At 39.6% G+C, this 13835-nt stretch overlaps 1 protein-coding gene across 7 annotated transcripts in view; it reads right to left on the reverse strand.

Moving 5' to 3' along the window:
• Positions 1 to 999: 999 nt before the first annotated feature.
• Positions 1000 to 13835, reverse strand: part of POU2F1 (POU class 2 homeobox 1) — a 109680-nt gene continuing 96844 nt past the window's right edge. For 6 of the 7 annotated variants that reach the window (XM_052703164.1, XM_052703150.1, XM_052703143.1 and 3 more), the window contains 7 exons: positions 11338 to 11479; positions 9046 to 9191; positions 8086 to 8265; positions 5340 to 5445; positions 4171 to 4516; positions 3264 to 3352; positions 1000 to 2000 (listed from right to left, as the gene is read on the reverse strand). In XM_052703164.1, coding sequence (XP_052559124.1) covers positions 1690 to 2000; positions 3264 to 3352; positions 4171 to 4516; positions 5340 to 5445; positions 8086 to 8265; positions 9046 to 9191; positions 11338 to 11479 — 1320 coding nt within the window. In that variant the 3' untranslated portion in view covers positions 1000 to 1689. The remainder of the gene's footprint in view (positions 2001 to 3263; positions 3353 to 4170; positions 4517 to 5339; positions 5446 to 8085; positions 8266 to 9045; positions 9192 to 11337; positions 11480 to 13835) is intronic. The other variant, XM_052703157.1, reaches the window with a different exon arrangement.

Genomic DNA, 13835 nt, shown 5'->3' on the forward strand with positions numbered 1-13835 from the left:
GGTTCAGATACTAGATTGTATATTTAAGAATATACAGATCTAACTTCTGTACAGTCCATTACTCTTCCTCATCCACATAAATACTCTTTGCTGTATGGATCAGAATCAATCAGACAGTTACAGTGGCAGGTAAGTCCCGACGCTCCGCTCAGAGATGCTTACTGCCATTTCTACATAGCTAGCAGCATCACAGCTCAGAGACCACACGAGATCACCAAGGTATGTGCAAAAACAGAGACAACTCTCTTGTGTTGGCATCAAAGATGGCAGCTTCTGTTCTTACAGTTTTGGTTTTGGTGTTTTGCAGCCAGAAGCTTTTTTAAAATTTTTTTTATCCCCCTCCCCCCTTTGGAAAATTCTCCCAAATACAATGTTGGAAACATTAGAAGCATTTTCCTTCATTTACTTCTACGATTAGAGAGTGCCAGGCCTTTTGAAATCCTGCACCAATTCATCCGGTAGAAATCCAGGACGGTAAATGCTGCTTCATATACTTCCAATTAGCTTGAGTGACTTCAAAATATTTGTGTACATTCTTAAGAGCAAAATCAATTCAACAGGACAAAAGAGCCATCAGTATGCCACACAATCTAGACTCAGGAGGTTAAATTCCACTCTCTGAAGTAAAGAGGAACCATGCACACGAAGCTAAGTGTAAAGTTTGGCCGTTTTGTCTAAATAATTAAGAGAAGGAGAACTGTGGTTCACAACTAATTCCTACCTCTGCTCAAAGAGCAGAGACCAGCCTGGATCTTTGCACACAACCATCTCTACCGCTACACTGAGCTTCCTGCACAAGCGATGGAAATTAATCCTTCTGACCCCTCTAAGTAGACGTCAGACAAATTTAAGGATGAGGAAACTGTTCAAAACGTTCCCAGAAGATTAGGACAGAAAGTCTCTTTGTGCTCATTCGTCCTCTCCACCCTCCCACCCTCCCCCCACGGTGTGGGAGCTCGCTGAAAATAATCCAGGAGCAATAGACAAATGCGTCCAAACTATATATATAAAAATAATAATAATAATAATCATAATAATAATAATAGAGATACACCAGTAATACAGGCCTGCCTAAATTGTACCAGTTAAGAAAGGAACCCCCAATAAGATTGATACGATTATAAACACCTTGTATGACATAATGGCCTGTACAACAGACCAATAAAATGATAATTAAAAAAGAAAGATATTTAGACCAAAAAGGAACAAGAAATCCCCGTCCTATGTTTGAACTGATAACCCACCTTAACTTGTCATTGTGACTGCTGGAAATGATAAGTAGTCCTTTCACTTTTTTTGTGTTGGTTTTTTTTTTTGTTGTTTTTGTTTTGTTTTGTGTTTTTTTTTTTGTTGGTTTTTTTTTTTTTGTTTGTTTTTGTTGTTTTTTTTTTTTACATTTTTGGTTAGAAAGTTCTCCGATCCATGAAGCGATCCTGAAAAGACAGTGTTTATTATAAAATTAGGCAAATGTCTGTCCCAGCTTTAAATCCTTCCTGTTTTGCTTTTGTTTTTTTGTTTTGTTTTCGTGTTGTTTTTGTTTTTGTTTTTTTTTAATATTTCTCCTTCTCTCCCTTGTCCCCAGCAACACGGTGAGAGGATGACCATCACATTTTTCAGTTCATAAACCCCACTGGCAGCCAATCCCACTGCACAGTGAAAAAGGCTGCTGGCAGCACAGCTCAGCCCAGCTCACTGTGCCTTGGAGGCAGTAGTGGTGGTGGACGTGGCCCCGCTCGCAGAGGCCACCGTGAGGAGAGAGTTCTGGATGGACTCAGCTGAGGTGGAGGTGGCATGAAGGCTGGCGACTGGTCCAGAGGCCCCTGCGGAGGCTGCAGCTGCAGAGACCAAGCTAACTGGGTTGCTGGTGAGCAGAGAAAGGTTCTGAGGGTTCAGGAACAGAGGGGCAGTTACGATGTTAGGAGTACCTCCAGCATTGGCAAACACCAAGTTTCCAGATGCATCCAGTGATGTTATTGGAAGAGAGCCACTAGATGCAAGAGCTAAAAAAATGGAAAATTAAGCAGGGAGGAGATAGCATCAGCAGTAAGCAGCAATGCAGAATGTGCCTAAAAGCAACAGGGCTCTGCACTTTCTTTCTCTGATGTGAATGCTCCCTACACAACTAATGACAATCATCATATGTAACTTTTCTTTTTTTAAATGACAAATCCTTATGAAGGGTGGATAAGACCTTGCAAATATTAAATGCTTCTGCCGCCTGCTCCTAATTCCATCAAGCTTTTCTTCAGCTCTTTCACTGCAACACTGCTGTGTTTTCTGTCAAAGAAAAATCTGTGCACTCAGGTAACTTGGAAAGGGTTGAGATGCGTGTTCACTTGAAACAACAGTTATCACAAGGTGAAGGTCATGTAACCTTGAGAGTAACTTTTAAAATTACAACATATAAATGCAGTTACAACTTACTCTCACAAGGCTATAGGGTTCAGTCTGCCTTAGATTATGATCTCATATATTTATCTGTGACCCTGTGTGAAACGGTTCTTTCTTGGACCCTGCAAACAAGATTTGTTAAGCTGCTTTAGAAGATCACAGAATCAATCACAGAATTGTAGGGGTTGTAAGGGAGATCAGATAGTCCCCAAGATGTTTGAATACACAAGGTTAGCTAGATGTTAAGGCACCTGCACCAACTTTCTTTTTCCCCCCATAGATGACAAACTATGAACTGAGAACAGATCTTACTTTTTAAAGTCACTGGAAATTTTTGACTGCATGGCAGTTGCAAAACAAAGCTTTACTCCTCCAGATATGGATTTATTAATTTAAAGTTAAACGTAAGCAGTTTTAGGGGTAGAATTATTTTCACTTGTACATTTAAAAGACGCTTGAGAAGAAGCCAGGATCAAGTCTTTCTCAGAAGTGCTCTCCTACAGATCTCAAAACAGTGCAACTCTGCTCAAGCTTATGTCAGAAGAGCTATAAAATGCATCTCTCCAACCTGCTGGAGACACACGTGCCTCTAAAACTATGGGGGGAAGACAAGAAAATCAATTTCAGATCACACGCAGTATCTTAAAGGCCTTCTGTGAACCTCTATGAGATTATACATGGTTCTAATCTACTTTCTGAAGTTGTACCTGAATCCATGATACATACAATGAGTTTGGGCATTTGAATTTTGAAAAACCTCTAGTCTGACAACACTTATGTGCAGTTCTGAAGGGTCAGCATTCTTTTTTTTGGTAGAGAACAACAAAGCTAAGGAAGTACAACGGAGATGCATTAAGAAGAACTTTACTGACCTTGAATAGTTGCCAGTGTACTGTTGCTCATCAGGGCTGGGCTGAGAGCACCACCTAATGTCCCTGGATTGAGACTGAGTAAGGCACCTCTGCAGGAACCAAGATCATGGAAGAAACAAAGACAAAGGGAAAGAGTGTTACTTTTAGGAAAAGGTGACCACTGTTTAGAACTACATGATCCCACTTTTTAAATAATGGCAGGGGGGAACACAGAAGATTAAGGCCTCAATCTAGTTTTTAGCTTATTTCATTTTTTTCTTTGACAATATCTTGAGTAGATATTGCCTTTCAGCTCTGTGGTTAGCAATATGTCTGAAGTACAGGCACTGCAACTACAGGTTGCATTGATCATAGCTGTAAAATATTCCTGTAATGTATTTCTGGGAAACCGTAACTTGTTAAATAGCTATCATCACCCCCTAGATTCAGATAAGACAGATGTCAATCAAGAGGAATTGAAGAAACAAAGAGCCATCTCTCAGAGCAATGTTTTTTAAAGCAAAAACTTCAACACATATTATGCATTTTTACAACTTCTTGATTGTGATGGAGAAATAGAGGTGACAGGTAGGCCTAGGTCAACTCTCCATGTGAGATGATTTGATGACTTCTGGTAAGTTGCAGCTCTTAAGTCAAACTGAGCAGTAGGATTGATGACTTGGCAAATTATAACTCTGCAACACAGCTTTTTCATCTGTAAAATGAAAACCATGCTTGTGTACTCTGATGGGAACGGTATCTCGACCATCTACAAGCAAATCTTCAGAATTTCAGGTAATAGACACTAAAACTGCCAAACGAGCTACCAGAAAGCTGCAATATATAAAAGACCTCATGAATTATTCCAAGAATTCTCCTTCCCTCTCCTGCCACTTAACCTATAAGGGTGTGAAAAATTCATCCTTACCCAGCTGCAAACTGTGAGGATGCCATCAAGCCTGGGTTTAGTCCTGCTGCAGCAGCCATGGCAGCGAGACTTGCATTTGCAGGCAACTGTGCAGCTCCTTGTAATGCGGCTGCTGCTGCTGTTTGCAACCCTGATGCTGTTACCATCACCTGGCTGGTCCCAAGAGGGGAGGACAAGGGAGTGGAGGTTGTCTGTGTTGTGCTGGTCTCGCTGGCACTGGATGCCTCTGAAATGGAGGCTGAGGCAGAAGGGGAAGGACTCAGGGAGGGTGATGTCACTGCTGAAGAAGCTGGAGGTGCCGTTGAAATCACTGTTGCTGTGTTGTTGGAGGTGGTTTCTGTTGTGCCTAAAAGATTGAGTCTGGTTATATCAGTACAAAAACCAGATATAACTGAGCAGAAACCACTTGAACTGAACTGCACATCCAACGGAAAGGGAGGTAAACACTCATTCTTCTAGAACAAAGAAGTCTGGCGGTGCTGAGTTTGGGTCTCAGTCTACAACAGAATGACACTTCAAGAAGGGGCAGAAGAACACTAGAAAACTAGCATTAGGAGGTAGCACCTTTCACTTCACTACTACCCGTGTCTGTTTCCCCAGAAAAGTTAACCAAATGGTCACAAAGACTGAAGTTTCAGAGAGGAGTAATGAGGAACAATGACAAGATGCCCTGAGAGACCTGTGTGATTGCTAGCGAGATAAAGAAAGACCTTCTGAATAATTTGAAAGGGGAAAACGGTAGAGGTTAACATGGGAGCAAGGCAAATCTACGTAGGAACTTTGTTTAAAGTTGAGAGAAAAGGAATGCTTGGAACCAACATACAAAAGATGAGTTCACAACATCTCAAAGATTCTTTATCTATCATAAAGGCAATTTTTCTTCCCTGCTTTCCAATTCCAGCCCAGCAGCTTATAGATATTTGTCTGAAACATCTTCACATCTCATTATGCACTGCATACATCAAAATCCAATAGCTACTTTATACAAAAACTCAGGCAGCAGATCCCAGAGAGTTTTAAATTTCTTCCAGATAACTACAATAAAGGATACTAGAAATCCAACAAAATCTTTATCTCTATAAAACCTTAATTACTTGTCTGACATCATGATTTACCTGACAACGAAAAATAAATGAACTGTGGAGAAACTGTCATGGCACGCATCTTACCTGTGACTGACAAACTAGTTACAGCAGGACTGGTCAGAGGGAGCACAGGATTGACAGTCAGGGTAGTAGCTGCACTGCTAGTCACAAGGCTTGGCGTGGTTGCCACCTGGAGGTCGAAAAAGAATACAACTGCTCAGCTGTTAAGACAAAAGCAGGTAGCTACTAGACTTGCATTTCTTTCTTCTCATCCTCGGCTGAGGATATTACCAGGGAAAATACTGCACATAAACTAACTAGTAAAGGATCTTCTAAATCCATTACTTCAGCATTCAGTGGGCTAGCCATATTACCAACTCTTATTACCAGCAGTATCTTCACCCTTAATAACTCAGCATTTGAAGGGAGGTTTATCCGTATATATCCACACTGTCTCAGGACTGCAAGTTGGCCCTCCACCTATCCCTTCCTGCCAAAGACAGAACCTTGCTTAATAGAGCCACTCTGCCAGAGTTACAAAAGATACTATCAATTTTTTAAGTTCCTATTAAGGTGTTTCCTTTGTTTAAACATCTTTTCAGCTACACATCTCGTTCTCTGGTAAAATGATGGAGAGGCCACAGCGTTAACAAAGGTCTTTAGGGTAGTGTGTTTACATGGATAAACAGCATAACGTTTCACATTTATTCAAGCAACCTATGAGCTCTATTTTTGCTAAGTTCCCTTATGTCAGAGGAACGTTCTCTAAATTTTAAAACATCCAAATGACATTAGCTTATTTAACATATGGACAGCTTAGTACAAGCAAGCTACAAAATAAACTGCAGAGAGAACGTGGAGAGAATACACCGTAAGAACTAAGGTTGCAGAAGTACACTTACAAGCAACAGCAAATTTAAGAAGAAAAAAAAAAAGGACTTTTTATGGACAAGAAATAGTGTCTAAGAGAAATATTTGAAGGCTGCTTTACACCAATGAGAGAAATTAATACTTCAAAATTGCCCAAGAGAACACAGCTAAGAATACAGGCTAAAACCTTCCTCTTTTTCCATCTCTTACCGAAGTCCATGATCAGAGAAATCTCTCTCATGCTGCATATCCTCTTATAGGGAGTCAAATGCTTTACGCATTTTAAACAAGGCTGGGGCAACTGGGACAGGTCTAAGAGCTTTCCATCCATCTCAAATAGCCTATGAAATAAAGAACTAGACATACAGTACACCTCCCAGTAACGCAGCCTACACACCACATCTGTCAATCGTCCACTGAACAATTAAGGCCAAAGTCACAATCAATATTTCAGGGCAGTGAATGACCTAAAATTAATACAGCTAACCCTTGTGGTTACAGTGACTGACTTAAGCCAATGCAAAAGGAGGCTACAATCAAAACCAGCATTCCCCTCCAATCCTGCCACGGAGCTCTAGCACTTATGTAGTCAGGGTGGAAACTAGATTGGTTATCAGACATACTACTAAAAATTATTATTCTCCACGTGGTTAACTTGTAGCCAAAACAGCAGAGTCCAATCATCCTACGTACACAGCCTCCAGAGCTGACAAAAGAAATCAACAGAGCATATAGCCAGTGAAGACTAGGGGATGGGGGAGGAGGAATGTCCATCTGAGTGGTAACACAGTCTTAAGAGAAGCTTACAATGAGTGAAAATGCTTTAGTGAAATATCACTGATAAAATGGAAACTGTTGCTAAGATTTCAATTTCTCATATACAATGGCCATTGGTAATTAAAAAGAAAATTTTCCTACATAAATTTCTGAAGTTGCAGTCCAAGAATGCTTGCACACTTTAACCAATCTCACTATGTTCTGCTTTGGTAGCAAGGCATGTAGCCTTGCTTTCCAACTGGAAAAAAAGAAAAATAAAAGGACTAAGTACAGTTAACATATCCCTTCCCCTGAAATGAGAAGTTGCATGCACACATCCTGAGACAAGGATGAAGGGAAAGAATGACACATCACCAAAATTAATGATTTAATGAAGTACTGGAAGATATTAGCTACTACAATGATGAAGGTGGAATAAATACTACAAAAAGACAACTACAGGCTACATAAATTCCACCACAGTCCTATTAGCATAGCTACTATGAAATCTAATAGCTACTGTTTCTATTTATGAAAACAGACCTCCATGGACATTGGTAGCAAAGGAGCTGAAGGAACCTTGATGCAAGTGTTTTGTTACTCATATTTTCATGAAGTTTGTGTTTACCTGAGGTAAATACAAGTTTGGGAAATTAATTACATGAGTATTAGCTATTTTTTTCCTTTGTTCCATGCCTTCTTGATACAACAACTCCTGAATAAAAGTGACAACAGTAACACTGGACTTTTATGACTTAAAGTCTCCAAATGATACGATTTACTGCTGCTCACCTGCTTACCACTGCAGACGAAATAAGGCAGGAAGGGTAGAACTGCTAAGCATTTTTTATTACTATTATATTATATAAAAACAGGTTTGTCAAGAGAAGATCCAGATACAAGCATGGGCTATGTCTCGCATATTTCCAAAGCAACAACCTGAATGCAAATTTCCTAGCCAGAATACTTAGTCATGAATTGGCTAAATAAAATGCCTGAAGCGAAGACCTGATTAGTGCCTAATATTTAAGCATTCTCTCGCTTTCGTAGTATGCAAGAAGGATATTTAAAATGCCAGTGAAAGATACACTTGTGAGAACCAATCTGCTGTACAAAGAAGGTGTAGCACGTGCAATTGTCACAGAGAGCAGAGCAGAACTTTCTTTTCCAGTGATCTTTGTCAACACAGATTCTTGATTCTTACCAGTGAGGTCGGGCAAGGGAAAATTGCTTTGATGGGCGAGCTGCTGGTTCCACCACTGCTGGGTGGGTTGATCCTTTTCTCCTTCTGGCGCCGGTTACAGAACCAAACGCGGATCACCTCCTTCTCCATGTTTAGCTGGTCAGCTATCATGGTGATCTCCTCCGAGGTAGGCTTTTGGTTCTAAGGAAAGGCAACAAGTACTTGAAAGGTGAGAAGTTACCTTCGTATGCTTTACATTGTAGCTTCTCCTTCACTAGACAGAAATCTGGACAGGCTATTTATACGCAAAATCTGCTCAGTGGTACATTCTCTAGAGAGAGATCATAATAGATACTTTTGCCCTACATTTTCCAAGTGACAGGAAAATTTGTACCAATGGTAAGCTGCATTCCTCAAAGATGGGAGATGAAGACAAAGCTCACATTTGTCTTTATGAGAGAAAGGATCTGACTTGTAAGTTTATCCTTCTAGGAACTCTAGGTATTGACTGGAAAGCTTTCTTTTAGCATCTCTCACAAACAAACAGAACATACATCTGCACATACAGCTGCACAAAGGTAGTTTAGAACTGAACGTTATATACGCTGAGACTTTGTTATGTATGTTGTTACCCACTCACCCACCCTCAGAAAAAATAATTCTGTTTTATTCTTTTTGATGTGCACAATATCAAGCTTTGAGCTATTGTTCAGCACCCTGGATTGCAAAAAAATCACTGAGTCAATGAACTGTAAGAACCAATGAGATTTTGGTGGGGTGGTTGTATGTATGTTTGTTGTTGATTTTTCAAATTAAAATAGACGCTGATTGCGTGCTCCTTGGAACAGTCTTTGAATTTACCTCCTTTAGTACAAGCATTTTCCTAAACAGTATGGTAATGGCTTCATTCTAGCACGTGCAACATCAAACAAAAGCTTCTTCGTTTCTTTATAAGTTGACCTGAACAACAGCATCACTGACCTCCAGGAAACTCTTCTCTAAGGCCACACGTATGTTGGTCTCTATGCTGGTGCGTTTCTTCCTCCTACGGTTCACGCCTTCGATTCCTTGCCCTGGAGAATTCAGGGCACTTGGGCTGGAGAGAGTTGAATCAGATGAGAGGTTTTCTGAAAGAAAATAATAATAATACAAATTAAGAGATTTTATTTGAATGCAGTGCAACTTATAATGTAAGTGTTCTTCACCTGTGCATGGGACGCTAAAATCCACTCTGTATCTATTCCAGATATACAGAGATTTCCGAAGATCACGTGCATTAACTGCTGTACTTGAAACTTAAAATCTACGAGTTAAGCCTGGGAGGGTGCTGTCTTTGCTCCTGTATTCTACCAGAGTGCCCTTTTTATTTTACCTACACAAAGTTTCTTTCTCCCTTATTTCATTTCAACCCACACTCTCACACTGCAACTACAGTTCAAGGAAAAAATGCAGCAGTTGATATTCACAAGCCACAGCAATAGGCCAAAAAAAAATCTGAGCAATCTGAAATTTCTTTTACCTACTCTGCAATACAGTAGAGGAAGAAGGATCTCCCAGACAGCTTCACAGCATTAAACCTCTTTTCTCTGGAGATCTTAGCAGATAGTCTCTGTGCTATGTAGCTTTGCTAGAAAGCCTACATATCTAGCAGTTTCCCCCTCCTTAGCTTTAGAAGGTCTCCAGTTGTCAACTGCTAATCCTATTCTTTATGGCTCCACAGAATAGCAAAGAGAATATGCACTTTTATCCCACTCTGCATAAGAAAGTGCAAAACAACCAACTGACAGGTTCCAAAAGGAAGCTCAGTCAAAATGACCAATTATGGTTGAGTAACACTGAAGACCCCTTGCTGCACTAGGGTTTGTGCCTGATAAGTAGACAAAGTGGTTCATAATGCTTAACATCACTCTCATAGGCTCCAATGGGTAAGTACATTCACCACATTATTTTCTACATTATATTTTTTTCAGTAACAGTACCCATAAACCTGCTGGATCCCTTCTCCACCCTGAAAATCCCACAGAACAAACCAAGTTCTGTAACAGTGAATTCTAACACTCCAACGTAACATAATGGAAGGGATCATTGGTATGCTTCTGCCACCTGCTTTTACCCAAAAATAGCTGAATGATCTTTACAGTCACCTGAATCTTTCTTTCAAAGATTTTCAAGAAATTAAATGAGAGCCAAAGACTATGGCTCCTAACTTCCCGGCTGCAAATGAGCCCAGCACTGTTAAGCCTTTAACTTCACTTTACAGATCCAAGTATTTCTTCAGGTTAGCAGGAAATGCAAAATATGACATTCCCTCGTGTCAGCTGTTTGGGGACCGTTGTCCTGTGGCCTAGAGCTGTCAGTGTGAAGTTCTTTGTGTTTCCTATCATAGATCCACATTATCCAAAGTTGCACCTGTCAAGCACAACAGAACGACACTTCCTTGTTCCAATGCAGAAATAAATTTCAACACTGCATCCAGTTAATTACAGAATTTCAGGGAATACTGTAGGTAATAGCATAAAGCTCTCTTCATCTTGATAAAAATAGGAAGGCACAAATTGTCTACGCCACCTGTTTAGCAGATCTATCAGTTTTATACTATGCACAACTGTACACTCAAAAGAAAAAAAAGCTGACAGCACTAACATTATCTATCCTAACACCTAGCACCATCATCCAAGCTTCATTTTTCTGGTGTTTTTTGTTTTTTTTTCTTTTTCCTTTTTTCACTGTAACACATCATGAGTAACTTTCTCCCAAGAAAAAAAATCATTCTGTGAAGAAAAAAAAAAACTAACAACTCTTCTTGTGGAGAGAAAGAGAGTGCTCATAAGGACTCTTGGAGTGAGATGAAAAGAATGCACACAGGGGATGTGGGAGGAGATGAATGCAATAAGCTCTGCTTACTGAAACAACAAAGCATGCAACTCTCTCTTATTACACATCTGAAAAAGAAAGCTAGAGGAAGATTAGAAGTTATATGCATTAACATACATGAAGGAGGAAAACCATGACACACATTACATCTCACCCCATGCAATTATTCAGCTGACTGTAGAACACAATTCTAGAAGTTCACAATGGAACTATTTCAGACATATGTGGGCACACAAACAGGGAAGAATGGACACTTATTTCTGCACCCTTTTTTGTCCCATGAACATAGGTCAGTGGCTTCATAAAACCATAAGGGCACCAACGAAGCATTTTTCCCAGAGTTTTTCAGAATCCTACTGATTTTGATAGGCTGGTGAAGAAATACACAGACTCATTCACCTGCATCATTGAGCCACTTTTCCAGAAGTGGCTTTAACTTGCACATGTTCTTAAAGCTGAGGTTCAAGGCTTCAAAGCGAGAGATGGTAGTTTGGCTGAAGTCATTTCCATAGAGTTTGCCCATAGCGAGCCCAACATCACCCTGGACAAAGAAAGAGAAAAAAGGGATTCACTAACATAGGTACTTCCAAAGCAAGGAATCCTGTCAACATCCTTGAGTATTTAGTGACTCCTCTACTGCATGGAACTCAGTTTCACAGAAACTTGCTCAGCATTAAAGATTCACGCTAAAGCGAATAAAGATAAAGAAATGTCATATTTTCAAACTTCACTCGGTCAGATTAACTACGTAACTCTTTCCAGGAAATCCCTCTTGCTTTTTCTTCTTAGCATTACCACTAATCAGAACATTCCACTGAATATTAACTTGCAATTTTTTTCTTAGTTTCTTTGGAAAGGCCAAACTCTCTTTGGGAGCAGCAGATTTAAGGCTCGATGTAATCCACATCAACAAAGAAAAGTTCAAATAAGCAGAAATACAGTGAATTTATGTCCTCAAATTAGCAGAAAAACACTCTTGAAGAGATGAATGAAGCTTGTCTACAAACTTAAGTCACATTTAAATAAATGCAAAAATACTCATAGCTGAACTTTTAGTATCTTCCGAGGTTCCAAATCAAATTCCTCCTCATAGATATGCATTTCAAAGCAGGCAAAAAGTTCAATCATTTCAAATAATGATTAATGGTAGTCTTCACTACCAATATCCATCTGCCAAAAGCGATCCAGGAAATTAACAGACAGATGATCACCTCTTTACATATTATTGTTTTTCAAAACTTAGTTTCAGCTAGCTTTCAGATATTCTGCTCAACTATAGTTATACTGCCTCTATGTATTGCATGCTTTGAAAGTCTCATTTAATAAAGACCCATTCTTGATCATGGTCATTATAAACAGCATGCTTTCAAGTTCTGTTTTACAGCATGAAGGTCTTGTCTTTTCAGAAAATTTAGTCATTTCTTACTATGTGCTATAAATTAGTTTAATTTAGTTTTTGTTTGTTTGTTTGTTTGTTTTTACACAAAAGGTGATAGACAAAAGCCTAGAAGAAAAGACTTAAGAGCTTGAGCACAGTTAGTGGAGTTTAATTGCAACTGAGTTAGTTGGATGGTGCATAAAGCTTGCTCGTCTTCCTTTAGGTCAGATCCACAACCACAGCTCGACACAAATCAAGTAACAGCATGCAGAGTGGCCACACACAAGCAAGGTAAGCCTTTGGTAAGTAAACTGTGCAGGCTGCATGAAGAAAACAAACTCCTTCTTTGAAGAGGAACCAGAACAATTGGTTTGTAAGCCCTTCAAACAGAAAAGAAAAACTGAGGAAATCTCTACTCGTATCCCATGATTCTGTGCATTTCAAAACTCACAAATCATTCCATGAGAAGTAAGCTGGATGCTCTACTGAGTTTATGAATAAAACCTGGCTATGTAAACTATTTTAGACATAAAGCTGTACTATGTCTTGGAAGAGAGATTTATGAAATTTGCTCCAGTTCCCAACCAAATTTAATTCTGATATCTATGTTGTTCTTACTAACGTTTATTGTATGATTTAAAATGAATAGTTAACCATTTCTTTGTCAGTAGTTTTCAATACCAAAAGGTGGCAGGGTAGCATTGCAGATGTAGGCAAAGAAATCTGCGTATAGGAATGAGAATTTCATATTCTGGAGTGGGCTACTGAAAGTACGGAACAGAGGATGAACGAGATGTCTGATCTATGCTGTAGACTGAATGACGCTTTAGAAATGAAATGAGAGGGATTATAAGGTACATCACCATTGTGTGTGCTTGTCTGTAGACACTGATAGGACAAAGGGGAATGGTTTAAATTACAGGGGAAATTTAGATTATTTGTCAGGGGACTGAGAAAGTGGTGAGGTGCTGGAACAGGTTGCCCAAAGAAGCTGTGGATGCCCCGACCCCAAAGGCATTTAAGGCCAGACTGAATGGGGCCCTGGGCAATCTGACCTAGTAGCTGGCAACTCTGCCTGTGGCAGGGGAGTTGAAACTTTATGATCCTTGAAGTCCCTTCCAACCCAAGCCATTCTATGATTCTATGAAGTTCAGATGGACTAGAGGAGGTAATATCTTGTAGAGAGTAAAAATAACATTGTCTAAAATATTTGTTCACATAGCTTCAAGCTGTCCTGAGCAATTAGTCCCATAACTGCAATAACACCAAGACGCAATACTTCCACTGTAACTCTGCATGTCAGAGACAGACACACTTTTAAGAAAAACAGTTAAACAACAGGCTATAAATACGTCTACTATGGACACTTCTGGAGGAAGACACTGCTGAAATTCGGTATCTTTTATATTACTCAGAAGGTAGAATATGGTAAGTGATCAGTTTGCTGTGCAAACAATCTCTGAAAAACAGCAGTGGGCTGGGTTTGAAAAAACTTACAGTGCTACTGGAAATAAATTTA

This window comes from Tympanuchus pallidicinctus, unplaced genomic scaffold (assembly GCF_026119805.1).
Source record: "Tympanuchus pallidicinctus isolate F22 unplaced genomic scaffold, pur_lepc_1.0 scaffold10, whole genome shotgun sequence".
NCBI lineage: Eukaryota > Metazoa > Chordata > Aves > Galliformes > Phasianidae > Tympanuchus > Tympanuchus pallidicinctus.